Source organism: Xenopus tropicalis, chromosome 7 (genome assembly GCF_000004195.4).
Source record: "Xenopus tropicalis strain Nigerian chromosome 7, UCB_Xtro_10.0, whole genome shotgun sequence".
NCBI lineage: Eukaryota > Metazoa > Chordata > Amphibia > Anura > Pipidae > Xenopus > Xenopus tropicalis.
This window is the reverse complement of record NC_030683.2, coordinates 117,347,152-117,374,578: the sequence shown is the minus strand read 5'-3', so window position 1 is coordinate 117,374,578 and position 27,427 is coordinate 117,347,152. Positions and strand designations below refer to the sequence as shown.

The following is a 27,427-nucleotide window of genomic DNA, read 5'->3' as shown; positions in this document are numbered from 1 at the left end:
CAACATGACAGCAGTAAACGACCTACCCAGATTCTAGCTTTAGATTCTGATTTTGACGTAGGAAACCAAATAGGACTTAAAGAACAGTAATGCTAAATATGAAAGTGTATAAAAGTAATTTCAGTATACTGAACTGGTGTGTTTGCCGCAGACTAATATAGTTTATATAAATACCTTGCTGTGTAGCCGTGGGGGCAGCCATTCAAAGGAGAAAAGGCACAGGCTACATAGCAGATAACAGATAAAGCACCATTATATTCCACAAAGCTTATCTGTTGTCTGCTTTGTAACCTGTGCCCCTTTTCCAGCTTGAATGGCTGCCCCCATGGCTACACCGCAGCTTATTTATATAAATTATAGTAGGGTTTTTGAGGCAAACACCCCAGCTGTACCAGTGCAGGAATGGCTGCCCCCAGGGCTACACAGCAGGGTATTTATATAAACTTTAGAGGGTTTTGAGGCAAACACACCAGTTTTACCAGAGCGGGCCAGCAGTAAATTATATTTTAGCTATTTTAAAACTTTTTTTTTGGTGTTAGTGTTCTTTTAAAGCCTCTGGAAACTATAAATAATAAAGCAAGTTCTTGTTGGTGACTAAAGTTGTTTTTAAGGCTCATATCTTCCCACAGGCTGTCTGTGTGTTCTCCAGAGACAGAATAGCATCATTGTTAGTGCCAGTCCAAGGATTCCCACAGTGATGGACAAAGCCAGAACAGAGCTGTTCTCAGAACCATTTCTGTACTGCGTTGATGGTCCATCTGCAGATGCACAGAAAAGGGAGTTTGTTTAAAAAAAAAACAAAAAACGTGTGTATATATAATATATATACTGCTTAAGGTGGCCATACATGGGCCAGTATTAACTGCTGATCTGTCCACCCTAGCCTGAGTCAGTAGGTTTTTTCTTTTTTTTTTTTTGGCTTATGTATGGTGATAATGTAGTGGCCTGGCTGAGGATTGGCCAAATATGTGGTGGGTTTAAAAATCCATTGGGCAGGAACGACATGGGTGGGTTTAACTCCACCAAAGTTTAAATGGTTGGAGTGTGTACTGGTAGAAGGCCAATCAGAAGAGACAAGGGACTGGGCAAGGGGAACATGGGGAGGGGAACTGCTGTAACATGGGGAGTGTTGTGCTGTTGGAGCAGCAGTTGGTGGGGAAGGCAACAAGTGAAAGCCTACTGTGTGATGGGTGAGCAGTGTTATGGTGAAGGTGAAATGATGGCATTCAGTTTTGCTGTGGGGTAATAAAACTTCATGGTAAACTTAGGGTATTTGGCATACATTGTAACTTCACCCTGAAGTGCCAGTGCCAGCACTGACCTTTGCTCAGAATTAGACTTGATGCTAGAAGAACATGTTGTATCAGTATGTTAGATAGGTGTGCTATAGCATATATTTTGTATTAATGAGGGTGGCCCTGATAATAATTTCCCTTGTGATATGATCCTTTAGAAATAACTGAATTATGCTGCACTAATGATTCACTGTTTTACCTGAGGTGCACTCTTTTCTCCAGTCCATCGGAATCATGGGTGCCGTTAGCTGAGTGAAGTTTAGGACTGGGCAGGGGGAGGCACACCCAGGCAGCAGCAGTTCATAAGGTTCCCTGCTGGACTCATTTCGGTAGAACATTCTCACACTGTGGGTACTAGGGCACAAAGAGCAAAATACAGGTATTCCAAGTTAAAATCTGATCTGGATCACAACATAATCTGATCACAAGTAAGGAGTAGAACCTATCCATTTGAGCAGCATAGGGACACTCTCCTTGTGGCAGACATTAGCAATGCAAGGTGGGCAACACTTGCCAGTCTCCACCATAGGCAGGGCAAAACTCAATTGAAATGATGTCCCCTACTGGCTACAGCTTCTTACCAACATTACAGTATTGCTTAATATCCAGCCAAAACAATGTAGCTTTGAGGTAGGAAGTTATTTCCTACAGATGGATTACAGGTTATGCACATGTATTCTTCTGCTCCATCTGTACCTTGGTATTGCAGTAAGCCAGTCAAGATATCATATTTAGGCTAAACTGCTGGCTCACCACTGCCACCTACTGTTGGATGTCCTGCTCTTCTAATAGGCGGGAACATGTTCACCCCAATTTTTTTGTTTTTTAATGAAAATGTTAATAAAGCATTAGATACCCCCCCCCCCCCCCCCAGCCCTTACATTTCACTTACCCATCAACTTCCTTGTAAAATTCAAATATGTGACAGGAAGAATAAGGAGGCTGCAAACCATTGTAAACTTTCAGGGCGCCCTGTAATGCTATGAGGGTGCTGTCATGCTAGGATGGACAAAAGGAAAGAAACTGTAAATATTAAGTCCTACAGAGGACATTGTTTATAGCTTGTTGCAATAAAAAGATAAAGCACATAAAATGTGTTATGTCATCTTAATTATGAAACCTTCAGTTTAAATTTACAAAGCAATGGTAAAAAAAAAAATACACAGATCAGACACCTGTCTCCTGGGTTGACTCCCTGTCTGTAGGGCAAGGTGCAAGGAACCTGTACCGGTGGGGTGACTCTAATACATACTCATCCCATGATGCAATGCCTGGGTTACTTTGCATACAGTGTATGGCAGCAGCAGATCATATTGGCAAGGCTTGGATTCTCACCAGAACAAAGGTTTCATGATTAATAAATATCCACACGGGAGACTGATGACTATCAAAATATGCACCAAATGTATTTACATAGAGAAATATTTATAAAAGTATGTAAAAGCAATATGAAAATCAGTGCCAATGTGTTCTACACTCCCCTACCTACCTTACTAAGGTTTTCAGTATGCTCTAAGTCTGAACTATATGCAGGAGATACCTGAAAGCCTAGGGCAAGATGGCAGCGGCAGAACCAATTGCAAATTGTCTCAGAATATCAGTCTACTTTAGTTAATTTCAAGGTCAACAACCCCTTATAGCTAGACATTAAATGGCAATCTTACTAAAAAGCTAAACCTTATGCAAGTGTAATATACTGACGGCGTTTGAGTGAGGGGCATTTACAGACTCACCGCTGAGTACATGAGCATTTTTAGAGGCAAAGACTTGTGCACCACATCCGAGAAGTTCCTCAGCAGAGCATCCACCAAGATTCCTATGGAAGCACATGTTCTGCAGGTTAAATATCAGTCTAAGGGATTCAGGGAAGAGGGGGACAATTTTGGGGTAAGACAAGGAATTTGCCTTTGGCCTAACAAAAGGTATTGCACAATGTAATGATTTGTTTTGATTATGGAGAAAAGCAGCTGTCAGGCTATTTTTTCCAGTTCAAAACCCCCTTAGAGCACAATAGGTTTACAGGAGGGGTCCCCAACCTTTCTTACTCGTGAGCCACAGTCAAATGTAAGAAGACTTGGAGAGCAACACAAGCACCATACAAGTTCATGGAGGAGCCAAATAAGGGCTGTGATTGGCTATTAGGCAGCCTCTATGCACACTATCAGCTTACAGGGGGCTTTATTTGGTAGGAAATCTTGTTTTTATTCAACCAAAACTTGCCCCCAAGTCAGGATTTCAAAAATAACTACCTGGTTTGGGGGCACTGAGAGCAACATCCAAGGGGTTGGGGAGCAACATGTTGCCCCAGAGCCACTGGTTGGGGACCACTGGGTTACATATATAGGACAAAATTGGTGTTTCAGTCATTCAGCCACATTTCCAAGAATATCTAAGGTAGTAAATAAGTTTTACCCCCAATTTTCACACTAAACTGGGATTACGTGTGTATCTAGAACAGCAAATAGGTATTGTCCCCGAGGGTCCCTCTAACAGGCATTCAGGCTGAGCAATCCCTGTCAGTTTTCTAGCCCACAGTTTGGGAACCGCTGAGGTTATGGAAGTCATTTTTTGAGGGGGTTAACAATAAGCAATACAAATTAACAGCATCTGGGGCATGTAAACTACATATGTAATGCACTTTGTAACATTCTCATGTACATGCAAGACCTGCCAGCACTTACTATATGAATTATGCCATAATAGGGCCAGGAACAGTATTTTTCATCAACAAAAGTCAAGGTGGCCGAACAAACTCAGATAATGAATCCTTCTCTATCAGCACCTATAGAACTTGCTCATGCTTTCCTGTTCTTGTTTAACATAGGTTATTGTCATGATCTTCCGTCTCGCCTATCGTCTTTCCAAATTCTCCCATCCTTGGCTTAAACTCCTTCTTGGAAAGAGCTTTGCCCAAAAGGGTGTCCCTGTTATGTGTCCAGGCATAAATACCATGGGCACGTTAGGCATGATGAGCTCACCTCCTGTCAGACGGGCCTTTTCATTGGTCTTGTGCATCTCCACGTGGCTCTTCACATCAAAGGCAGAGATCTCTTCCAGGGTCTTCATGACATCTGCAGTGGCCCATAAGGGAAGGCTAATGTTGTGGGATTTCTGAAGAGACACAGGACTGAATATAGGAATTGTATCTATACAATTTTCGTACCATGGTGATCAGTCATTTAGTCGATCAGACAGGATAGAAAATTTGGTTGAATAACGATAATATCTGCGCAAGTATTGTGTATCTGACGATATCCTTGAGGGGCCTACAATGCACTTTCAGGAAGTCACTTTCGTATGATTGGTGTGTGACAACTATTTCATGTTCACAAGATCCTCCGATTTGATATTATACTACAATTTCAGTCCTAATGTTAGTTTTCGATTGTTGCATTTAAACATACGATTGATATCTGAATGTTGTTCGGAAGAAGACTAAATTCTGAACGTGTATGGGCAGCTTTAGTTATACAGTAACAATAGATAAATCAATGCTTAAGTACACAGTTGGGATAAAGTCCCTGCCCCAAGGAGCTTACAACATACAGATTTTACCTGACCCAAAATATTTTGTCATGCAGCAGCACAGGATTTTGTGGGATTTGGCAAAATCTGATCCTTGGATCAGATGGTGGGTTTTGTTCATGCACCTACATCCAATGGTCAATGTATTACAATGAGAGAAGAGAATCTTTGAGACGCCATCAGACTTTATTTTGTCTCATGTAATTGCAGCATTCCCTTCTGAAAGGCTTGAAAGCTGGCAAATGTTTTACATCTGGTTTTCACATCAGAATTTTATATCAGTTGCATTATTTTTAGACCCATGCAACTACCTCCGACTTGTAGGATGTGATCAGCTGGGACCTCCATGCCCACACCCTCAATCAGTGCATGTGTAGAAGGAAGTGATGTACTGTGTATGCGCCAATCACCATTCAGGTGCCTCCCTTCCCACTGGCACCCGAGGGTCACCCCCCTGTCCTACTTATCGTCATTTCATATATTGGGGCAGGCCTTGTCAATAAGATCTTATTTAATTATAATCACCTAGCTGGCAGTCACCCAATACAGTCCAGAAGGTAAACCTGACATCATCTTGGTAACACCCTAACCTTCCAGCTATAACAACCTATAAAAGGATATTAGCACTACTTTATATTGCTCTTCACTTTCCAACTCACCTTTAACTGAGAAATGCAGTTTTATTTCCTTTCTACTTATCATAGTAACATTATAATTGAGGTTTGAAGAAGACATAGGTTCATCAGGTTCAACATTTTACATGTTGTAAATCAGTCCGTGTCCCTATTGAGCTTACAATGTTCCCAAAACACAGAAGGTTTAGAATCATCAGGAGCCACTTAAAGGTGTTGTTTACCTTTGAGCTAACTTTTAGTATGATGTGGACAGTAATATTCTGAGACAATTTGCAATTGGTCTTCATTTTTTATTATTTTTCTTAATTATTTCAATTTTTGTTCAGCAACATCCAGTTCAGAGTTTCAACAGTTATCTGGTTGCTAGGGTCCAAATTACCTTGGCAACCAGGGAGTGCTTAGAATGAGAAACTGAAATATGAATAGGAGAAGATCTGAATAGAAAAATAAGCTCGAAAATGTAACAATAACAATGAAACTGTAGCTTCACATAGTAATACTTTTTTTTGGCTTCTGGGGTCAGTGACCCCCTTTTGAAAGCTTCAAAGAGTTTGAAGGAGAAGGCAAATAATTAAAAAACTATAAGAAATAAATAATGAAGACCATTTGAAAAGTTGAGAATAGAATTGTCCACAAAAGTTAAACTATAGGTGAACCACCCCTTTTATCTGCCTTTAAGCTTTTGGGGTGTGGGGGGAAATTGGAGACCCCAGGAGACAAGGATGATGGTCAGAATCAAACTCAGAACCCCAGTACTGCAAAGGTTGTGGGCTTGCCTTGGCACTACCATGGCTGCCAGGTCTCCTTACCTGCATTCTCCTGCCTATAGCTGCAACCCATACAGAAATTACCCAATGCGAATTATTAAGCATCCTCACACAGACTATTATCTGCCTATAGTAGACTATAATATCTTACACTGGGCAGTATTTATGCCAAGGCCAGCCGTGACTGCCCCATGTAGCAGTGAACTCTAACCTGGCAGAAGAGTGTGTCATAGACCTTCCAGACCCAACGAGAGATAGTGGTCTCTGCCCTGTAACCTGTGTAGTTGGCTATCCGTTTCATGATGTCCTGTGTATAAAAGCAAAGTACGTAAGGATAAAAAGAACCAAGAACAAAGAAATGGTCATGTTTAATTGCCCTATTTGCTGGAGTGTACAATCCATTTCCACACACTATATTTCCACACACTATATTCTTGGCTATCCTATTACTATAAACAGTGTGGGGCCAGCTTAAAACCAATATTAGTTTCCAGGGGCATGCAGTATATGAGCAATAATAGTATGGATTTTGGTGCTCATAGAAAATATTCATGTAATACACAACAGCCAAAAATAACTTAAAAAATAGCCTATATAAACATAACTTATAAACAGTGCTTAGTGATGTCACTTTGAAACCAAAAATACATTGTAACTTTTGCTTTAACATGTGAGGATATCAGAAGTCATCCAGACCTGTCTAACTACACCGTCAGCCTTATGTCTTTATAGCATTTTAATATCCTAATCATTTATAGTAGGGGATACGTTCTCTTGTCAAACATGCATTCCCTGTATAACTCAGCCTGCAGCCTTGTGTCTTTATATGGTCACAGAACCCCTCAGTGACTTCTAATATCCTTATCATTTACAGTAGGGGTACATTATCCCTTATAATACACGAGTGATACTCAGAGTTCCCTGTATAAATCAGCCTGCAGCCTTGTGCCTTTATATGGTCACAGAGCCCCTCAGTGACTTCTAATATCCTTATCATTTACAGTAGGGGTACATTATCCCTTATAATACATGAGTGATACTCAGAGTTCCCTGTACAACTCAGCCTTGTGCCTTTATATGGTCACAGAACACCTCAGTAACTTGTAATATCCTTATCATTTACAGTAGGGGGTACATTATCCCTTATAATACATGAGTGATACTCAGAGTTCCCTGTATAACTCAGTCTGCAGCCTTGTGCCTTTATATGGGCACAGAACCCCTCAGTGACTTCTAATATCCTTATCATTTACAGTAGGGGTACATTATCCCTTATAATACACGAGTGATACTCAGAGTTCCCTGTATAAATCAGCCTGCAGCCTTGTGCCTTTATATGGGCACAGAACCCCTCAGTGACTTCTAATATCCTTATCATTTACTGTAGGGGGTGCATTATTCGCTATATCAGCACACACCATAAATGACACCACCAATTTGTCATTAAGTTACCTCATTTTTGCAGCACATCTCAATATTTCGCATTGCTTTTAGGCACAAATCCACAATGGCAGCAAGAGACAGGTGACTCACCTTCCAGCTGTTTACTTTGTCCTGATACTCCGGTTGCTGGATCGTCTCCCTCATTAGCTCATAGTACCTGGGGCAGTCTTTGGAGGGGAATTTCAGGAGCTGGAAGTCAGTACATTAGGTCATGTCAGGCTCGGGTGCTGCTGTTGCAGTTTGTCTGTGGTGGAACAATCTGAAAGCTCTGGGGGAGCAGTTTAATGAACAGCCAGGATTGGCAGAAGCACCAACTGGAAATGTGTAGGAATTCACTAAATTTAGGATTTGCCCAGAGTCACGGGAACTTCGGCAAGATTTCCAGTTGTTACCCCGGTCCATTAAACCTCCTATTAAAAAATCCTTTCATTAAACTAAGGACAGATTTTTGGTCACATTTGAAATGTTAACAATAACAGATACTTTCTGGGCATACATGGGAAGAGCTACTTGTTTAGCAAGTTTGCCTGCAGGTGGCTGTTTGCCCATTCAGCAGCAAAGCAACTCAGCAGCTTCTGTCGGCCAGGGTATGGCCAGGTTAAGACCATGTTCCCACATGTTAATATGCAATTTACAATTCTTTGGGGTGTTTCCATATAATTTATTTAACAAATTAACACAATTCTCAGGGCTATAAAGGGAAACTACACCCCCAAACAATGTAGGTCTCTATAAAAATATATTGCATATACAGCTCATATGTAAAGCCCTGCTTCATCTAAATAAACCATTTTCATAACAATATACTTGTTTAGTAGTATGTGCCATTGGGTAATCCTAAATAGAAAACTGCCATTTTAAGAATTAAGGGCTGCCCGCTGGGATCATAGGATTCCCAGTACACACACAAACAAGCCAAGGCACACATACATGCTAGGCCCCATCAGCCAATGAATGGACAGAGTTCTATATTTTACACTACTTCTTTTTACAGTCAGAGCTGCATTATTTCCTGTCAGCTGATCTCTGAGGGAGCACACAGCCCATCACTAAATGGCGGCTCAAGGGAAAGGATGTAAAAGGGCAATATTTACTGATAGATATATTCCAGTTTGGAGAGATTCTTTAGTTGGTCACTTAACATAGTTAACAATACCTAACTATCTGTTGGTTAAGTATTCATTCAGGGGGTATAGTTTTCCTTTAACTGGTGTCAGTTGACAGTCAGTGGTGCCTCCTATTTAACTGAAAAGCAAGCAGTCTTGGGTGTTTATTGGTGGGTTGATTGCTACTACAAGTAGCGGAGATTGGAATTCTGCTTATGCCATGACCCTTACATAAACTGTATCGGTAGAATGAATGGTTAAGTTCTTCAATGACCCCGGGGTATTTACCTTTAACATTAACTTGGCTTGGCAGCTTAGCCATGCAGACTAACATCAAAAAGCATTTTCAGACATTCAGCAAACAAACGTGAAACGCACCCGATCTTGCGAGACAGGAACTGTGTGAACAGGGATTGGCTGCCAGTGTATCTCTGGGTGCCAGAGCTGGGATCCGTTGGGGGGGTACAGCCCAGCTAAGCTTGCTTGGGCACTCATTAGGGTTCGGTCATAGTCAGTGCTGCGAACATAGATCTGAATAGGGTAAAATAATTAATTGGAAAGAAGTACGAAGATTCTAATGACTACAGTTACAGCAAAATAAATCACACATGTATAAGATCCATGAAGTGCCCACTTGTACTGCAGCCTATTAAACGTATGTGTAATTAAACACTTAGGGGCAGATTTACCAAAACACGAGTTCAAATCCCGAATGGGAAAAATTCGGATTGGAAATGAAAATTTCTGAAGATCGCAAATATCACAAAAATGCTTCCAAAAAAAACGTATTAGTCATGATAATATCGTATTGGCGATTCAAAAGTCATGAAATTTTCATACCAAACGATTGTAAACATACATAAAAATACGAAAAATACGAAAAAGCCGTGCAAGCGCCGAAAAAGTCGTGCAAACGTCTAAAAAGTCACGCAAGGTACGAAAAAGTCGCGGAAAATACGATTGGACCGATCGAGCGAACGAACGGTCGGAGCGTTTGTGGATAAGTAAATGTGCCCCTTAGGGGCCCATTCATGAAAGCACGCTTTTTTTTTTATTTTTGCTAATTTTTAGAACTTTTCGTACTGACCACGATCATGGTTTTTGTAAACTTCCACGAAAAAGTCGTATTTTTCACAAAGACTACGACCATTTCGGAATTCATTCAAGCTTTGGTATCTTGACTTTCCTTGGGCCAGGTTGGATCTGTAGAGTGCCATTGAGTCCTATGGGAGGCTTCCAAAATCATGCATTGAAGTTTCAAAGCCAGAAAGGTTTTTGCGCCGTTTACAATTGTTCGGATCTGAAAATTTCTTGACTTTTGGATCACAACCACAATATTTTTGTACGACCAAGAAAGCGGAGTAACCACTTTATTGTGGTTACTCCGAATTGTTTCCAATCGTGCTTTTAACTAGCGAAAATTTGTGCTTTCATGAATGGGCCCCTCAAAGTGTCACATATACCTATTGCTTGCATTTGTGCCTCTGTAATAAGCAATGCATCCTGGCCATATTAACAGCCCAGAAATAGGGGAAGTAGGCCAGCGTGTGTGAATAGGGCGCAGACAGTTCAGCTACAGACATATGACTCCACTCACTGTCACTGGTTTATGGGTCATGAGTGTTCCTATTTCTGCTTAGCAAATGTCAGCAAGTCTTAAACAGTAAATGTGGTTATTAAAAAGCAAACATAGGAAAAAGGGGGAAAATCAATTTTTACGTTTTTGACTATTGGGTTTTCAGGTTGGAAAGCCAACGGAACTCCCAGCAGGAACGTAAAAGCTACTGCCAGAATATTGGAAAATGTAATTTAGGACATTTAAGGCAAATGCAGATTCAAACCTATGATTACGTACCTTAATGTTTATTATAAAATACTGATTCAGACTTTTTTAATCCAGAGTACAAGCCTTTATTGAAGGAAGATTCCAGGTTCAACCCAGCAGTGTTAATTTTTGCCCAGACATAATGCAACACCGCACAGCATCATTATTTATACACCCATGCCTGGCTTGACCCTTTTTGATGACATCAGAGGAGGCGGGGCAGGTGCAAGTGTATAAATAAGTGACAGTAGACAGAAGGAACAACAATCAGAGTGTGCTGACACCTTGGTGGGTTGGGGCCATGGTCAGAGTTCAACCCGCAACCTGGTGGTTGCACCGTGCAACACTATTTACACTTTTACCTTTTAGATGAGTGGAATAGATAGGGCATGTGCTAAACTGGGACATTAAGGGTTACTCCATGTTTGGTCCTAGCAAGGTATATAAATAGTTTAAAGTGAGTTTGTGATGGATATCTATAACTATAAATAGTTTACCAGTGCACAGATATTCCCCTTGCACATTGAACTCCTAATAACAAAACAGTCACAACAAAGGTTTAAGAGACGGTATCAAAACACAGAGTAGCTTCAGTTCCCCTCTTTAGTTTAAGAGTTAACAAGAAAACATAGATCCTGATTAAAACAATAGGCAAAACCATGTTGAGCACAAGCCCTATTCATTTTATTCACATAGAACAAGGGGATATACTGCCCATTTAATACTGTTTATGATTATGAAGTGGGCCAAGAAGACATTTGTGTAAAGGGCCTCAAAGGGAATAGTGGGCTTCTGATGGTAGCCCTGAGCAAATGTTGAGCTGGGCATCAATGAAGCAGTATGTTTAGATGGTTTTGACGATTTTGGCATTACTACCCAACCATTGTTATAAAAATGAGGCACCAAGTTGACATGAAGGGGGCATCAGCAAATCTGGCAGAGACGGGGGTCACTTTTCTGTCCTGATTCCATCCAGATGTGTGCTAAATCAAACAATATCTGACCATGATGACTTTCAGGAAATTGTTCATATAGCAAAAAAAAAAATACAGCCATATTGTGCTGCCGTATATTTTCCATCAGTGTCGGACTGAGATGTCAGGGCCCACCAGAAAACCCTGGACCATGGGCCCACTCTCAAAACTTTAATTCCTCCTCTCCTCCCTCAAGCTCTTTATTATCCTAGTCTCGTTTATCTACATACTATACTTTATTCTTCCATCAATAAAGCTTTCTTGTTCCCATACAGAATTAGGGAATAGTTAGAAGCAAGAGGCCCACCTGGGCCCACCGGGAGTTTTACTGGTATCCTGGTGAGCCAGTCTGACACTGTTTGCCATATAGGGCAGAATAGTGGCATCTGAGGTGGCATTCATTGCAATATGAACACATACAACTAACTAGTGGTCACTGACTGATGGTGTTTTCTGTTGCAGTCCATGAATTAAACCTTTGCTGAAGCAAGAAACATAAAACAACTCCCATATATATCTACAATTATGCAAGGAAGGAATGTTCAGAGCCTACTATCAGCTACAGACTCATATTTCGTTGCCTACAGGAATATAAGTGGGAGAGTAAGCTCATTTATTAATAGGTATATTTCCATTTACTCGGGAGTAAGCATAGCAAAATAAACATGGCAAAACAAGCCATGCACACATATGTAAATATATGGTAAGGACCAGCACTCTCTTGTATTAGGCTTAAAACAACAATAAAATGTATTTTGTCACATATTGCTTGTGTCCAATGCTTTCGGTCCACGTTAGGACCTTTATCAAGGATAACAAATAAATATATATAATGCAGAGATATGTGCTTTACCTCCTGTCTGTTGTATGTGGAACTCAAGAAATGATCATATCTCCTCCTCAGAAAGCGGCCCAGTTCATATTGTTGCCTCACACCCTCCTACAGGTACAAACACAACAGGTATAGTGTTACCTTTAGTATATATATATACTACTTACTAAAAGCACGAGACAGCTTAATAAAGTCTAGAAGTTCTACACATTTTGGTACTTAATGTGTAGTATTCCCTAGTATACCCTAGGTGACAACCGTTTAGCAGTAAAGATGCCCCAGTCGCTCCCCTTTTCCTTTGCTTCTGATTTACAGAACATACTCTGGGCTGCTGTCAGTTACCTGAGCTAAGGAACTCACAATATGCAGTATACATATGATAAAAAATGAGTGATACAAGGGTAATTAGCATTTACTTCAGGTTTCCATTACATGGATGGCAGCTCAGAAACCAGTGCACTCTGAATTTGTCAGCTTTGTAGCATTGGGTACTATGACAGAGGTACTTCATTTCCTGCTTTATGACTGAGCATGTGCAGTGCCACTGACTCAAGAATGGCCCATCAAGATCCAAGATGGGGAGCTCTTTTGGCCAATATTAAAGGCTTGGTGTATTACTGTTATAGGGCTGCTGAACCACTCAATAAGTTCAGTATAACAGCACGTCAAGCTATACTTATTTTTATCATCATCTCCTGTATCTTTGGACCCAGTGGTGGACCCTGTAAATGTTTTTCAGGTAAAATTTCAGGTTTTATGCGTAGGTTTAAACACTACACGTGATCTCTTTAGGTGTTGGATTCCATTAAAATGCTTCATATAAAAATTTGGTTTATTACATGCCTAAGTAATTGAAACTTATTCTCAAAATACATAGGGTTTTTGATTCTGAATATGTTTTAAAGGGGGTTTCCTCTCGGGTATGCTGAGCAAAGTTTGTTAGGGGTAAAACAAATAATTGTTTGTGATTCTGTGCGACTAGAAATAGTGATTGTGGTTTAAATGGGCAGTTCACCTAAACATTTAGTATGTTATAGAAAGTCCTATTCCTAGCAATAATGCAATTGGTCGTTAGTATTTGTTTTTGTTTTTTTTTTATAGTTTTTGAATTATTTGCATTCCTGTTCTACATCTTCCAAGCTTTCAAAAGGGGGCAGACCAAAAACTATTGCTATTCCTTATCTTTCTGTTCAGGCCCTTTCCTATTCATATTCCAGTAAGCCACGGATAACAGCCCAGCTTGGAGGAGGGGCACCATGACCCAGGCTCATCCCTAGCCGGAGCCCCATAGGTGTTTCAATTTAAGGGGAAGGGTTAAGCCTGGGGGGAGGAGTAGTGGGGCCATCTTTAGAGCTAGGCAAGGGGAACCTGCAACCATTTTGTGGAAGCAGGCAGTAAAGCAAAGATCCCCACCTGCCCTCCCTAGAAGGGGGTGGAATTAAGTAAGGGTTTGTTATTTTTTAGTTGTCACAAATGTGGCCAATGAGGGCTGGGGTACACGAGTTATAGTTAGCTAGTTGAGTTGGGACATAGGTAAATTGGAGGCTTAAATTCAGAAGGATATTCGTCACAGCAAGAGGCGGGCCCTTGTCAGTCTGCCGGGTAAATATTTGGGCCGGTGAGAGAGGCTTACCTTGGTGGGATGGTTTAACCCCTAAGGTGGGTGGCCATTGTTGCAGATGGATTACGGGTGAAATATTAAAAGGTGATGGCGGGGGGCTCCAGGTAAGGTGGAGTCTCTTTTGTAAGTAAGGTTGGCGGCCTATCCTCTGGGCTAGGAGGCTTTACGGCTGGAGGATAGTGCTTCAGGTAAGGAGGGGCAGACTGACAGGGGTTCAAGTTATATGGATGTTACATGATGTTATATGTTATATAATATTTACAATGTTTAATATGTTTTGTTATAAATGATGTAAATTATGATATTGTATTTTACTCAATTGTTATGTGCTTGGAATTGTATTGGAAATTAATAAAGCTGTGGCCAGTATCATTCCAAAGGTGATATTGTCACGCATTTTATTGGTTAGAGAGTGTTAGCGTGAGGATGCTGTGGATGATGCCTCGGTCAAGTCTTTCATTCAAACCACTGCCTGGTTGCTAAGGTTCAAGACCCCAGCGACCAGAGAGCTGCTGAAATTCCTAACTGGTGGGCTCTGGAACAAAAAGCTAAATAAATGAAAAATCACAAAAATCAACACCAATTGTAGATTGTAGAATATCAATGTCTAATACTAAAAGATAATTTAAAGGGGAACACCCCCTTATGGCTGTGGCACACAGGGAGATTAGTCGGCGCACAACAAATCTCCCTTGTCACGGGTGACTAATCTCCCCGAAATGCCATCCCACCGAAAATATAAATCGCCGGTGGGATGGCATACGCGGCGGCACAATTTCCCAAAATCTCGGTAGTTGCCTTTAGAGGAAAGTTGTGGGCGACTAATCTCCCCGTGTGTCACAGCCATTAAATGAAATGTGATTATCGCTGCCCTTAGTATATGAGGGTGCAGCTTTCTGATTAACACAAAGTTGCTCATTATTGCAAACCTCAATTTTCTGTTCTTGTACATACACATTAGGAGAGAGTGGGGTAAAATAAAACTTCCTAAGAGTTTAGCCAGAATTTCTGTAGTAATTTTAGTTTTGCAGACATATCAAAATATCCTTTACCTGGGTCAGTTGTTGGAGTCCATTTGGCCATATCTTTTCCTTGTATGGGTCATTTGGGTATGTATCAATGGGAGCACGGTCTCCATGGCGAAAAACCTGAAATCAGAAAAAAAATTATAATTTTACTAATACAACCAGGATTGGTCATTCCATTATACAAGGAGAGAGGCTAAAAGTTGAGTATTACAGTATAATAAGGAGGTGTCTTACTGCCAAGGGTACAGAATACATGTGAAATGGTGACAAACTATATGTTTACATATATAAATGCTGTATAATTGATGTCTACACAAGTGATGGGCAAATGGTTATCCTCTTCCAAATGCCCTTGTACTACAACCTTGTTTTACATTTAGTTAAAGTATAAAATATTTATAGAAGTATTCTTGCCTAAGCTAGTCTGTGGGAAGAGGAGGTTTATGTTTGTGGCAGACAGCTCCATGCGTGATCCTATCACTTTCTCAGCTCTTTAAGCTTTTTAATACTGATTAATACAGAAGGTATTAATAGAACTTACAGTCGTCCCCAACCTATTTTACCTATGAGCCACACTGGGAAATTGGGAGCAACACAAGCATATAAAGTTCCTGGGGTGCCAAATAGGGACTTGTATCAGCTATTTGGTAGCCTCTATATGGAATGGCAGCCTACAGGAGGTTCTGTTTGTCAGTACACCTGGTTTTTATGGAACCAAAACTTGCCTTCAAGCCAGTAATTCAAAAATAAGCAACTGCTTTGGGGCCCCTGGCAACAACATACAAAGGGTTGCTCATAAACCACTGGTTGGGGATCACTGGTCTAAAAGAAGGGGATATGAGACACAAGGTGTGGGGATGTCTATGAAAGCAAAAAAAAAGCAGGAAAACATAGTATGAAGTGTAATTAAGCCTGTGTATAATCTTAAACAGAATTATAAAATACATTTTACTGTATTGCATAGAATGAAGGTTTGTAGATGAAATGTGCTGTGTATCATTAAATATACTCACCAATGGCTATAAATTGTGGGTAACTGTACACAGCAGTATTATTATTATTATTATTATTAACATTTATTTATAAAGTGCCAACATATTCCGCAGCGCAAAGTAACATATAAAGCAATTAATAACCGATACAAGAGGTGAAGAGAGCCCTGCCCAAAAGAGCTTACAATCTACAAGGAGAAAGGGTGAGACACAAGGTGTGGGAAAGGGACATATTATACCCCCCTTACTTACCAGTGTGATGAATCTTAGTTTTTTGGATGAGAAGCTGGGCTGGAACGCCATGATACACACAATGAATACGAGCCACGTATAAGAGCTGAACATGTTTCCTCTGCATTGAGTTAGCTGGGGGTCACCTTATGAGAAAGCCCCTGGGGGTAATATCACTCTACCCACATCTCAGTATCTCTAGGACTCAACTTGCAGGTAAAGAAGGGATGTGAAGGCATAATCTAAGGATGTTTGCTGATTTAACACACAGTAATGCTGCTGATTACACTGTAGGGCATTTCTCCTTAGAAAGCACATATATGAAGGTACTGATTAACAGAAAAATAAATGGTTATGTCAACTAGATTCCTCATTTAATGTTCTTGAGATGGCTGCTCACAAGCTGCTAATGAGGGATGTGAATCATGGCAATTAGGGGGTACTGAGATTACTGTCTAAATTACATGTGTAAGCAAGATAAACACTACACGGAATGGTCAACAGTCGGGTTAGATCCAGAGCATCCTAAGGGCTCTGCGACAAATCTCCCTGTTCCCGGGCGACTAATCTCCACGAAATGCTGAGATTTGACGCGGGCGACTAACAGTCTTTGTATGCACGTATTTATATATTTCTATTTATATACTGATTGGTTACTTCAAGTTGAGATACACAGGCAACCAGAACACACCCTGCTTTGTTCAGTCACCAAACAAAATTGATATTTGACTGAGGTCTCTCCACTGAGCAATTATAGCCAAAGGGATAGGCTTGGGCACAGTACAAAAGGGGCGCTCTCATCAATACAATATTTTTAGCAAAAGTCGGTTTTCCCCAAGGTCTGTTTTAAAGGTGGACATACACTGTAAGGTCTGCTTGCTTGGTGAGGTTGCCAAGCAAGCAGATCTTCTCCCGATATGCCAATCTATCGAGCCAATGTGGTCCCCGTCCCGACGTAAAAATCAAACCTGCCCTTTCAAGATCTGGTCGATTTCAGGCCAGATGACGGTTGGGGAGGCCCGTTGTTGGTGCCCACATAAGGGCAGATAAGCTGTCTAATCGGTCTAAAGGACCAATATCAGCAGCTAAAATCAGCCCATGTATGGCCACCAGTTGTCCCCAAGGTCTGTTCATCAAATGGCTTCTGTTTCATAGTTTCAAGAGTGAGGGCAAGGCCAGAGAATATAATAGCCAGACAAACACTGCTTTCATTAGCAATTACATTTACAAATAACTGTAAAACCACTGAGAATGTGTAAAGGACACCTATCAATTTTTTTGAGTTGCAGATGACCTTTAATGTATACAGGTATGGGACCTGTTATCCAAAATGCTCAGGTTTTCCAGATAAGGGTTTTTCCTGTAATTAGGATCTCCATACCTCTTCTAAAAAAAATCAGTTAAACATGAAATAAACCCAATAGGATTGTTTTGCCCCCAATAAGGATTAATTATATCTTAGTTGGGATCAAATACAGATAGAGTATTTTCGCTGATTTTTTCGGGCGTCCGGACGACTTTTTCGTATGCCGCACAACTTTTTCGTATGCCGCACGACTTTTTCGGACGCTTGCACAAAAAAATCGGAAAGGTTTTACCACTGTTTACAATTGTTTGGTACGAAAATATCGTGACTTTCGGATCGCCAATACGATATTTTCGTGACTAATACGATTTTTTCGTAAGCATTTTCGTGATATTTGCGATCTTCAGAAATTTTCATTTCCAATCCGATTTTTTCCCATTCGTGATTCGGATTCGTGGATTAGTAAATGTGCCCCTATGAGTCAGCTTCCTGCTGATTGGCTCAGATCCACATTCCTAAGGGGGGAGTGAGTTCTTAGCATTCTTGAAGGAGGGGGGAGCAGGAGAGGGGAGAGAGCAGAAAGCTGTGTGTCTCTGGCACATGAATTACAGACACAAGAAATCTTTTTTCAGAGAAGTCAGTGCAGCGTTTCTGTGAGTGCTTATGGCTGTATTTACATAGACCTGATAAAGCTTACTTAGTTTTTACCTTTCTTTCTCCTTTAAGAATTACATTTTCTTTCATTATGCAAAAAACTGTTTTTGGGTAGAGAGACTGAGATAAGCTTAGCACAATTTTACGGCAGTTTTATGTAACTGAATTAAATGTATCACAAATGGAAATATTTAGTAACATAAAAGCATTAATTAAAAATGCATAAAGTATTTGCCAAGGGTTTAATCTTATTATGTCATTGCCTGTTTCTTTTACAGAAGAGCAGCATTATGGCAATAATAAACTGATAGTATAAAATAAACATAAGGAGGAAAGTGATCCAAAGGGACAAAACGGCTTCCATCTGAGGCCAAATGGGAAATTTTCACTGAAACAAACAGGAAATTTCAGTGTATACACAAAGGCATGATGGGATTATACATTCCCCCAGGCTTGCACGTCAGGAGAGACCAAAAACAGATGGACAGTTAATTAAATGCATGACCTGTTGCACAAGATGCACTTATGGAATAGTCCAACTCTGGCTATGAGGCCAAATAACCAAAACTTTGTCAGGACTGGACAACCTGAATCCCTAAACAGAAGTACAACTCCCAGAACTACCAGCCTGCAAGTGCAAATGATACCTGATTGCTAGGGTCACTGACCCTAGCAACCAAATTGTTGGTCTTTCGCACCTTGTCCTTTTGCTTTTTCATTAAGAAAACTACTGTCTGGATTGTAGGATAATAAAGCTGCAGCAAACAGATTGCAGTTCAAACAGTTTAGAGCTTAACATATAAAAACCCACGTTCTATTCATTCCTATGAAATTATTAGAAGAATATTTAGAAATGGTTGAAAGTTAGAATTCATCAATTGATAAATATGCTTCTTTAAATCCCATAGGTATAAATAGAGCATTGGTGAGGTTTTATGTATTAAGCTTTAAACTCACATTTTGTCCTAAATCTGCCACTAAAAGTAAATAATGAATGTTACATAAAAAAGTGAATATGTTTGTCATGCCTCTCTGCATAAAACAAGTTTACATAATTGTAATAATAGACATCCTGTATATATTGCCAGGAGCATTCAGAGCAGCTACTAATCATTTACCAAACATCTAAACCTATTGTATAATTATATTGTATCAAGCCGTTCAGCTCACTGCAGTGTTGATAACAGCAAAAGTATTTAGTGATGCACTGATATATAGAGTAAAGGTGGCCACACACGTGGCGATCTGCGATGGTCGCACGAAAGATCGTCAGACCCGCCACTAACCTTCAGGGCTGAAACGGCAGATATGGAGGTAGAAACAATATGATTTCTACCTCCTTCTGCCGATTCAGCCCTGACGGGAGATTTCGCTCAGGCGCCTTCTATGGCGCCCGATCAAAATCTTTTGACCTGGCCGAGTTTACCGATATCAGCAGCTTCCTGCAATACCGGTCGACTCGCCGACTTGCCATACACGCACCAAATATCGGATATTATCGGTGCGTGTATGGCCAGCTTTAACCATGGCATCCATAAAAGCTTTTAAAACAGTGCAGTAAAGCTGACTGGCTCTGTTTGTGGATTCTTTTTGCAATGTTATTAATAGAGAAATAAGGACTCTATTAAAATTAAAGTGTATAAAAGTAACTAAAATATAATGTGCTGCTGCCCTGCACTGGTAAAATTTGTGTGTTTACTTCAGAAAGTCTACTATAATTTATATAAATAAGCTGCTATGTAGCCATGGAGGCAGCCATTCAAAAGAGAAAAGGCACAGGCACATAGCAGATAACAGATAAAACACTATTGTATTCTACAGAACTTGTCTGTTATCTGCTATGTAACCTGTGCCTTTTCTCCTTTTTTCCAGCTTGAATGGCTGCCCCCGTGGCTACACAGTAGCTTATTATATAAATTATAGTAGTGTTACTGTAGCAAACACACCAGTTTAACCAGTGCAGGGCAACAGTGCATTCTATTTTTATTACTTTAAAGCTCTTTTATTTTTTGGTGTTACTGTTCCTTTAATGCATTGACAAAATTTTAATTCTAAGAAGGACCACTACCACAAATGGTGGGCTTAAACCCTACACTAGAAGTCACCAAACCTTAAGGGCAAAGACACACAGAGCTATTTAGTAACATCTAGTTGTCACAGCTACTAAATGCAAGAAAATCCCCTGCCTAGACAATACTGAGAATTGCCTCTGCTAAAACAAATGTAGGGGCAATTATCAGTACATTATCAGCATTGTCGTCGTGACAAATAGCTGCTACTAGTAGCTCCCTGTGTCTTCACCCTAATATGTATCATAAAGTCAGAAACCAAAATGTTTTGCAGTCTGCACTTTAGAGCTGCTGATTACTAGTTCTCTCTAATAATAGGCCAGTTAATTGGTGGCTGTGCTTGCTTCGGGCTGTTCTTCTCCACTCAGCGCTTTGCTCACCATTACACTATCCTTGAGGGTGGATTTATTTGTGCATTGCAGATGTTTTTGTGGATACAAACATCATAGAAAATGCTGTCTGGTGATATAATGTTTCTTTGGGGCACCATTTGGAAATCACACAACAGGTGAGGAGCTGAAGACCTAGTGACTGCTGGGGGGCCAAAGGAGTATATGAATGCATGCAAAACAGGTGATAGGCCAGATTCCATTTAGTAAAAATAAAGTTATTCCATGCTTTATCACATGAAAACTTATGGAAAGATTCAATTTGTGATGCAGTTCAATTCAGAAAAACAAATCATGTGTTTATCATGTTCACTAAGGTCCATAGGGTGGCCATAAAAATACTTATTTAAAATATTTACTTGCCGAAGTTGCATTTATAAGGGGCAGATTTACTTATGTTCATATTTTTTTTTTTTTGATTCATGTCTTTTTGCAATAAAACTCAAATTTTCACAGAAAAAACACATTTTTTGCCATTTATTAAGCATAAAGACCACGAAAAACACTAATACAAAACTTTGCCATCTAAAAGGAGAAGGAAAATCTCAATCACTGGGGGTGCCAAAATGTAAGGGCACCCCCCAGAGATTATAATCACATAAGGTAAGATCTGCTCATTTGGTGAGGTCGCCAAACGAGCAAATCCTCTTCTGATATGCCCACCTAAGGGGGGGCGACAATGGCGTGCATAGGTGCCGTCAGACCAAGGATCAAAGAGCCAATGCAGTCCCCGAATCCAACAGGAAAATCAAACCTGCCTGATCAACACCTGGCCCATTTACAGCTACAGTAGACATCAATCAGGTAGGCCCATCGGGGGCCCCATACAGGGGCAGATAAGCTTGCAAAATCAGTCTAAAGGAGAACTGACTACTGCTAAACTATTTCATAAGTTAAATGCACACAAAAGGGATAAACAGATTTTCCTTTCAATAAAAAAATTACCAATAACTTTACAAATACTGAAAAAATATAATTAATGGATATTGGAAAGTTGCTTAGAATTAAAACACAGTTTTGGATGGATATTACCTTTATGTGGGAAGGAAGCAAATGCCAATAAAACTACTCACCACCACAACAAAGGTTAAGTTGTCCATCCTCTGAGAAAGACTTGTCAAGATATAAAGGTTAGTGAACGCCAAGGGAAGCCAGAGGAATTCTGTTTCTCTCTTCATGATGGCAGGATTCTGAGCGTGAGTTTCCTGAATGCACATAGACACATGGACAAACATTCTCATTTTACTCGGCACAACTGCTTATCTCACAGAAGGAAATTGGGATAAATCCCTCCCCCAGTTTTGACACTTGTATCCTGCAATAGTACATTATGTTTTGTTACTGTTTGATAGCATCCTTCCTGACTTTCTACATCTGATTGGCTAATGGATACAGAGCATTTGTCATAAAGCAACCTTCCTGACTGTCTGCATCTGATTGGTTGGATACAGTAAATTTGTCAAATAGTTGCCTTCCTGACTCTCTGTATCTGACTGGTTAGTGGGTATGGGATTTGAGTCATATAGCCTTTATCACTTTCTACGCATGATTTTATCATTTTATGTGCCGATATTATATAGCAGAGTTTGATTGTTTAGTAGATAAAGGGCAGGCATTGTATAGAAGCCTTTGACCCTTATGGAATCTGATTGGCTGATGACTATGAGGCAGATTATAGAGAGACAATAGTTTAAAAGTTGTGATGTTTTGTTAGAGGGCAGTCTCATCTAAGTTCATAATATTAGTTATAGGAGGTTGGATCAAGACATTGATATGGCCTATTACTAACAGGTCTGTACTGGGCTCTACAAGTTTAGATCACTGGGTCAAGAATCAAACAACAGATTTGTCAGATGTCAGTCAGCAACCTGATTGGTCAACTGATTGATTAACAAGTAACCTGGCCTATCAGGGTGATTTAGCAAGGATCAGGAAACTTCTAAACTGATTGTTCCCAGGCTCCATATAACCCTCGATCAAGACTCTAAGCAGTGAAAAAATTGAGTTATGCTCACATGTACCAAGTCTGGGGATAAAAAAGCAGGGCTTAGGGACCATAAGTACCAAGGGACAACACAGGTGTCACATGCATTTTGCAGAGCCCCCTTAACACTTAATATAGTGGTTGCAAAGGGATGGCACTTCCTTTTTGGCCTTCAGTCCTCTCTCCATGTGAATGTGTCTGGGGAGCCTAGAGTCAACAAGGCCCAGTAGAGTTCTGCCCTAGAGGGACAACCTTTCTAGTGAAAGTAGGGGAACAGGAACCCCATGAACAAGGTTTAGTCAGATAACAGGACTAGCTTTTGTTATAGCATAGAGGAAACAGACCCTGTGGTTGCGGGGTTGGCGGGGGCGGACGACAGAGGAGCCGGGAATGTGAGAGTGAGGCAAGGTGGGAGGACTGGGGGGGGGGGCTGGTCTAAGTATGCCTCTGGTATGTTCTAGGAATGTAAGATAGAGAAGAGCAGCATGGGTTCCAAGAATGATTGATAGCTGGAGGTAACTCTCTGCAGTACTGCAGTACTCAGGATGCATTCAGGCTATATTCTACTTCCTGAGCCATTTCTGCTGTAGAGCATCCGGGACACTATTGTTAGCAACCTAGGTGCATCCTTAACCTACCAAGCTAATGTCTACAGTGGTGTCACAAGTCTGCTTTTGATTATACATTTATCAGCTTTACTTTTTCCTGATTTTACACCAGTCAGAAAATGGGGATTCTACTGCAGATCACATCGACTGCAATCCCATAGTCCAACTTCTTACTAACCTCATCATAAATCAAATTTGCATGGCATGACTTGTCCTTCATAAAGCCATTCTGAGTACTGCTCAAAATGCCATTCTCCAGACAATAATTTTGAATGTGATCCCTTAACAAGCACTCAAATAACTTGCCCACAACAGATGTGTGACTTACTGGCCTATAATTGCCAGGCTGAGATCCAGCATTGTCAAGCTCACCATCAGGAGAACACTGAACCAAAGCAGTGTGCATGGCAGGGTTGCAAAGAGAAAGCCACTACTACCCTAAAATAGCATTGTTGTCCATCTACAGCACTACTACATGGATAAGTCAGAAGGCTGTAAGAAGAATGCTTTGTAGACAGATAAGAACAAAAACTTTTTGGCTTAAATAGAAAGTGTTATGTTTGGCAAAAGGCAAACACTGCATTCCAGTATCACAGTTTGGGCCTGCTTTGCTGCCGCTGGAGAAGAACAGCTTGACATTATTGATGCAACTATGAATTCTTAATTGTACCAGCAAATTCTGAAGCAAAACTTTTGGTTATCCGTCTGTAAACTCAAGAAAAAGTGGGTCATGCTGCAAAAAAAACAACCCTAAACACACAAGCTGATCTACCAAAGAATGGTTAAAGCAGAGGAAAGGTAATGCTTAGAAATGGCTGAAAACCTGTTTCAGGCTGAAGAATCTTGGGGTCATCTATCATCAGAGTAATGAAGCCAAACACAAAGCAAAGCAACAATGGAGTTCATCAAGCAGGCCTGGACTGGGATTCAAAGCAGCCCTCGCTGACCTTCTAAATAGTGACTGTCTATGGCAGCCCCTTTGGCATTTACCAAAATCCACAAATTGCCAGTCCAGATATGACCAAAAGGTTATGCAATGGCCCAGCCACAGCCCTGATCTCAATAGAACTAAGAATCTAGGGTCCTGTTTGAAATGCTTAAGTGTTATCCAACTAAAGGTGGCCATACACAAATTTTTGCAGGATAACCCAGTCCACTTCAGGTTGACAGCTCTGAGCAGGGTCATGTCACAAAGCGGGAAGATTATAGTTGTTGGATGGAGCACACAGGACTGCTTAGTCAATAAAAATGTCCTTTATTTCATTTCGATTAAAAACATGTAGAAAAAGCAACCCCCCAGCTTAACGCGTTTCATGGCTCATGCCACTTCATCAGAAGCTACTAAAGGAGTCTCTCACTCACCTATCATTTAAATACCCTTTATTAGCCACTCCCTAATTGACTTTTAATTGACTTTAACCACCCAAGTGCCAAATGAATTAGTATAGTGAGATATATAGAATATTTAGAAACACCATCCACACCTATAGTGTATAAAAACATGTAAAAAATATCTAAATCTGGTTGCTCACCTACTGCATAGTTTAATCAATATAGGATATTTATCAGACATATTGGTCATCCGATAGATAACCACAACCCGTCCCTACCAAGAGATTTTAGAGACTACAAGATTCCAAGAAAATTTGGATAAGAAATTATCTGAGAGAGAAGTATATTGGATTTACCACTTAAGAACTATAGAGTCCTTTGGTGGCCTGAACAGGGAATGGGAGGTCTCTTGTTATTACTGAGGCCAATTATTGTACATCAATTACTCCTTGTTTTCTACCGACCATGGTGGGTCAGATGTTTTGTACCAGTATATGTGCCTCTCTCCCCATCACCCCACCCCTCTTTTTCTTGGAATCTTGTGTATTTAATACTTTTCTTATTGAGACTATTGACTGTATGTTTCTATATTATGGATATTTTGTTAATTAACATGTTTATAGAATATAGTTCCAACCCCTAAGTTTGGAGCGAGACATGGTGTAATGGTTTTATATATAGGATTTTTGACGGTGAGTTTTTTATGCCGATCTGGGCCGTCTCATTGGTGGCCGTGTGATGCTTTTGGGTGTCACTAGTCAGCTGAGGTGTGGACCCTTTATGCACAATTAAGTGAGATGGTGGGGGTTAGATATGTATGTATTCACTATTTAGTCTCTAAAATCTCTTGGTAGGGACGGGTTGTGGTTATCTATCGGATGACCAATATGTCTGATAAATATCCTATATTGATTAAACTATGCAGTAGGTGAGCAACCAGATTTAGATATTTTTTACATGTTTTTATACACTATAGGTGTGGATGGTGTTTCTAAATATTCTATATATCTCACTATACTAATTCATTTGGCACTTGGGTGGTTAAAGTCAATTAAAAGTCAATTAGGGAGTGGCTAATAAAGGGTATTTAAATGATAGGTGAGTGAGAGACTCCTTTAGTAGCTTCTGATGAAGTGGCATGAGCCATGAAACGCGTTAAGCTGGGGGGTTGCTTTTTCTACATGTTTTTAATCGAAATGAAATAAAGGACATTTTTATTGACTAAGCAGTCCTGTGTGCTCCATCCAACAACTATAATCTTCTTGCAACTAACTACGTCTGGATCGGGGGCGTTTCTGGATGTGCATGCACGAGTCACTGCTAGCATTGGGATTAAGCCGGTGAGTGCTCCTTAGCTTCATATAAGTATCATGTCACAAAGCGGAAATGACAAAATGGGGTGGTGCGTTGACATCATAGGGAATCGTGCATGCAATTTGACAGCACTTCTTGTAGTGCCCAAGTGCACTGACCAAACTTCCAGTTAGTGGGGATGGATTTCAGTGCCGGAACAATGAGTGAGCCGGCCAGGAGCTTAACTAAAGGATAACAAATACCAGCCTTGCCAGGTGATTTACTGCTAAACCTGTAAAATACTGGTTGGGGGGCAACCCTAAGAGCGGCACCTGCAGGCCCGGATTTGTGGAAAGGCCACAAAGGCCCAGGCCTAGGGCGGCACAAGTTTAGGGGCGGCATGCCGCCCCGCCGCAACAGAATTTTTAAATTTGGCTCCCATACGGAGCAGTCGGGACCTCTCCCCACTGCTCCGTATGGGAGATTAAATGTGCGATTGCGCATTGATCGCGCATGCGCACTCGGGGGGAGAGGGTGCCGCGCGATTGCGCATGTGCACTTGTGGGGGGCGGCCTCGGGGCGCCAAGAACTTAAATCCGGCCCTGAGCACCTGTAAAGTGCTTTTAGCAAGTATCAAAAGTCAGAACTGACAATTTGTGCCTCTATGTTACCCAACCACTTAGATTGTAAGCTCTATGGGGCTCTATCGGACTGGGCCATCGGGGAAAATCCCGGTGGGCCCCGGCGGTCCAGACCCGACCCTCGCTGGCGCTCCCCCTGCCCGACCGTTCCTCCCGACGCTTCAAATTTACGGGCGCTCAGGGGAGAACGTTGGGTGGGGGGTTTAGGGGGGCCCCTGCGGGGGGGGTTTAGGGGCACTGGCGGGAGCCCCAGTGGGCCCTGCACCCCCAAATCCAACCCTGCCTGTGTATTTATACAAATTTATTGTACAGCGCTCCTATCCTTGTAGCGCTTTATAAAGTTATATCTACATATATACAGCCCAATGCTGGTTAATCATTTATAAAATGCAGTTGTAAAAAAAACCCCCAAAAAACTGGAAGGGTCACAATTAATGACTATTGAAACGTCGCCTAGAATTACTTTGGCTTTAATCGTACAAAAAAGTTCCCCTTTAACGTACAGCTGATTTTTCAGCCACTGGGCCTGTAATTGCAGCTGAGGGGAGGGGGCCTGTTTTCAGTCATATCCCACATTATTAAGGGTTTTAGACAGAACATGGAGTTCCCATACAGCGCTGCCAAATGAGAATTTCCTAGTATCGCTAAGAGAACCGCCACTAGAACGAACAGCACGACGCACACATGGGCGACTAAATAAACCGTGACGCACATTAGCCTAACGCTAAAAGTACAGCGTACTCTAACTACGCCACGCCATTGGCTACTGAGGCTGTCGGTCTCAGAATGGGGCCCGCCTTCTTCTACTTTCCAAAGGGGGTCAATGCCCTGGGATTCTGTGATTGGTTATTAGCGCCTGGGAACTTTTAAGCCTTGT

The 27,427-nt window shown here is 41.0% G+C and overlaps 1 protein-coding gene across 1 annotated transcript; it reads right to left on the bottom strand.

Moving 5' to 3' along the window:
• Window positions 1-584: 584 nt before the first annotated feature.
• Window positions 585-27,366, bottom strand: acp4 (acid phosphatase 4). The gene is made up of 12 exons (XM_012967547.3): window positions 27,292-27,366; window positions 21,766-21,897; window positions 15,076-15,171; window positions 12,424-12,510; window positions 9,150-9,302; window positions 7,756-7,854; window positions 6,434-6,529; window positions 4,274-4,406; window positions 3,029-3,111; window positions 2,188-2,294; window positions 1,495-1,649; window positions 585-758 (listed from the first exon to the last, which is right to left on the bottom strand). The coding sequence occupies exons 2-12, from the start codon at window positions 21,868-21,870 to the stop codon at window positions 607-609; spliced, it is 1,266 nt and encodes a 421-aa protein (XP_012823001.2). The 5' UTR covers window positions 21,871-21,897; window positions 27,292-27,366; the 3' UTR covers window positions 585-606.
• Window positions 27,367-27,427: the final 61 nt, after the last annotated feature.

Bases quoted from the DNA above. Each gene is read 5' to 3' on its own strand.
- acp4 (XM_012967547.3), bottom strand. From the start codon at position 21,870: ATGAAGAGAGAAACAGAATTCCTCTGGCTTCCCTTGGCGTTCACTAAC. The intron at 12,511-15,075 runs GTAAAGGATATT...TTGTACCTGTAG, and splicing joins GACTCCAACAACTGACCCAG to GAGGGTGTGAGGCAACAATA. The intron at 3,112-4,273 runs GTGAGCTCATCA...GTGCTTCCATAG, and splicing joins AAAGGCCCGTCTGACAGGAG to GAATCTTGGTGGATGCTCTG.